Consider the following 2,796-nt stretch of genomic DNA (forward strand, 5'->3'; position numbering starts at 1 on the left):
AAGAGATGTCTGAGATTTTTCTGCCTATGGTTTCTTCGAAGATTTTTATGATTTAATGACTTACATTTAAGTGTTTTATCCATTTTGAGTTTATCCTTGTGTATGGTGTACATTGGTGGTCTGGTTTCATTTTTTTATTTGTTCCTGTCCAATTTTCCCAGCACGATTTATTGAAGAGACTTCCTTTACCCCATTGTATACTTTACCTCTTTTGTCAAATATTAATTGAGCATAATGGTTTGGCTCAATTTCTGGGTTCTCTGTTCTGTTCCATTGATCTGTGTGTCTGTTCTCGTGCCAGAACCAGGCTGTTTTGAGTACAGTGGCTTTGTAGTATAAGTTGATATCTTGTCTTGTGATTCCTCCAACTTTGTTCTTCTTTCTCAAGATTGCTGTGGCTATTTCGGGATCTTTTTTGGTTCCATATAAATTTTTGGAGAGTTTGTTCTAATTTGTGCAATGACAATACATGATTTTAAAGGTAAATACTGACCTTTGTCAAGGAATCTACAGGCTTAGGATGGGACTACCCTCCATGACCCACATTTAGTTAGGAATTTTTACATAGAGACTACCTGGTCCTGCCTCTTGTTCTTTTGTATTTCTCTGCTTCTGGGCCTGATCCCTCTGCCAAAATCATGCTCCATCAGATCCTTGGTCAGGCCAAGAAGTATCCACGCTTGAACCTCCACTTTGTATTTATTGGAGACGAAAGTACTGGGGCAGCGCTGTGTATCTTGCACCTGGCATTGTTCAATCCAGATGTCTGCTGGGACAGAAAGAATAACCCAGAATCCTGGAACAAGCTGGGTCCCAATGATCAATACAAGTTCTACTCAATGAATTTAGGTTACAGCAAACTGAAGAGAGAAGGTCTAGACTTCTTAATGAAATGTTTCACTGAACAGCTGCTTAGAATGAAGGTCTTCCAGAGGCCATCTGCACCATTGTCCACTTAACGGGGAACTATTTCCCCTCCAAATGCTCGAAGACATGTTGGAGTATCGTGTTGGGCTTTACACCGATTAATAAATATCTGAAACTTCAAAAAAAAAAAAAAAAAAACCACCCTGTGTGGTTGTGTTAGTCTCTGGGTTTTTAAGGCCTGCTGCCGGAAGCCAGTCCATCCTTACTGCTTGACACAGTTGCTGCAGGGAAGAAACATCTGCACAGCATATGTTTCAAGGGATCTGGCATATATGGCATACTGTTCTTAATATGTTTGCTCCCCTTCTTAGCGCTATGTGTTTTAACCAAGGTCACCTCTCCGAGAAAGGTTGTTTCCCCAGATGGGGATTTTTCCCTGGAGTTAGGGAGGGAATGAAACCCCTTAACTAAGTGCCAGGTGGGTAATTAATCACTTTAACTATGAACAATCACGCTTAACCTACATAATCTTTACTTAGGATAATCTTCTTCAGTTACTTCCTGGTAGCTTAATAGAACAATAGAGTAACTGTGGAATGGAGATAAGAAACACCCTAACCTTTGGAATAGAATTGACAGGATTAAAATCAACTGGTATAAATACAGATGTAACAAGACAATAAACACAGAACCTGGCTGGAGATCCTGGCTAGAACCAGGCGAGAGAACCCAACCATGCTGGTCAACTGAACGCTGCCTCCGTGTCATTCCTTCTTCACTAACTCCGTCCACACCTTTGGGAACCCCTGGACCTGCTGGGGCTGGACCCCAACAGCCTGTCATGTAGGCCTCCCCTGAGCTTGTTAGGTTTAGTATGTAGCCCCCTTTTCCATCTACACTTAAAACTCTAGTACGTTTCAAAAGTTTTCAATGGTGTAGGAAAATAAGTGTAATTTATTATGCAAAAGCCCACATTTTCTATTTAGTAACTTGCAAAAAAAGAAAGTTAGAAAAAAGCTTTTATACTTTGTACGATAAGCAGGCATCACTTTAAAATCAAATAAGCAACATGAAAAAACAATGTCTGAGAAAGGAGGGCCCTGGGTAAGGCTTTCTTCTTAGCCATCCCTATCAGCCTTCCAGCAAGGAGGTTAGGAAATTGTTATCTGGGTTCTTTGGAAATGGCAAAGCTGAGGTGATCTGGGACATGGCTTAAGGTAGTTCCCCTGTTGGGTTGCTTGTTAGAGGAGGGAGAGCATGAGGAGAGGCCATGTCTTGTCTCGCTGTGCTCGCCTGCACCCCTCTGAGGGTGAGGGGAGCCCAGCGTGGCTCTGTAAGAGCTGCTCCCTGCCCCTCAGAGCTGCCATCTGTCAGTCCTGCTGTGAGGTATATTTTAAAAAATTATGTTGTATTGATTTTTAGAGAGAGAGAAGAAGGGAAAGAGAGAGAGAGAGAGAAACATTGATGGGCTGCCTCCTGCATGTCCCCTGCCCTCCTGCACGTCCCCTACTGGGGATGGAACCTGCAACCTGGGCGTGCGACCTGACCAGGAATCAAACCAGTGACCTCTTGGTTCATAGGTGGACACTCAATCTTTGAGCCACACCGGCTGGGCTACACAAAGGGACTGAATAGGATGGTGGCTTTCCTGTGAGGGAGCGTCTCACTGAAGAGAGAACAGATGGACAAAGGAGCTTTAGCGTGGACCGTTCAAGTGGAGGAAGGCCAGAAAGAGGAGGACAATGGAGGTTGTCTCTAAAGGGCAGGGCCCACCCAGGTCACAGAGTTCTCCAGGCCAGAATCAAGACCGGCTTGACCTGCTTGGAGCTGGGGCAGCCATTCACCCTGGACTTTGCACAGGCTTATCAGGCATTAACTTATTGAGACAAGCACCCACCCTTAGAAAGAGGAAGTTTTCACATTTTAAAC

General features: G+C 43.9%; 1 protein-coding gene across 1 annotated transcript; it reads left to right on the forward strand.

The window, feature by feature from the left end:
- Window positions 1-366: 366 nt before the first annotated feature.
- LOC118659978 (cytochrome c oxidase subunit NDUFA4-like) lies at window positions 367-1,065 on the forward strand. The gene has a single exon (XM_036316801.1). It carries the CDS (start codon window positions 639-641, stop codon window positions 957-959), a length of 321 nt encoding a protein of 106 aa, XP_036172694.1. The 5' UTR covers window positions 367-638; the 3' UTR covers window positions 960-1,065.
- Window positions 1,066-2,796: the final 1,731 nt, after the last annotated feature.

Source organism: Myotis myotis, unplaced genomic scaffold (genome assembly GCF_014108235.1).
Source record: "Myotis myotis isolate mMyoMyo1 unplaced genomic scaffold, mMyoMyo1.p scaffold_m19_p_7, whole genome shotgun sequence".
NCBI lineage: Eukaryota > Metazoa > Chordata > Mammalia > Chiroptera > Vespertilionidae > Myotis > Myotis myotis.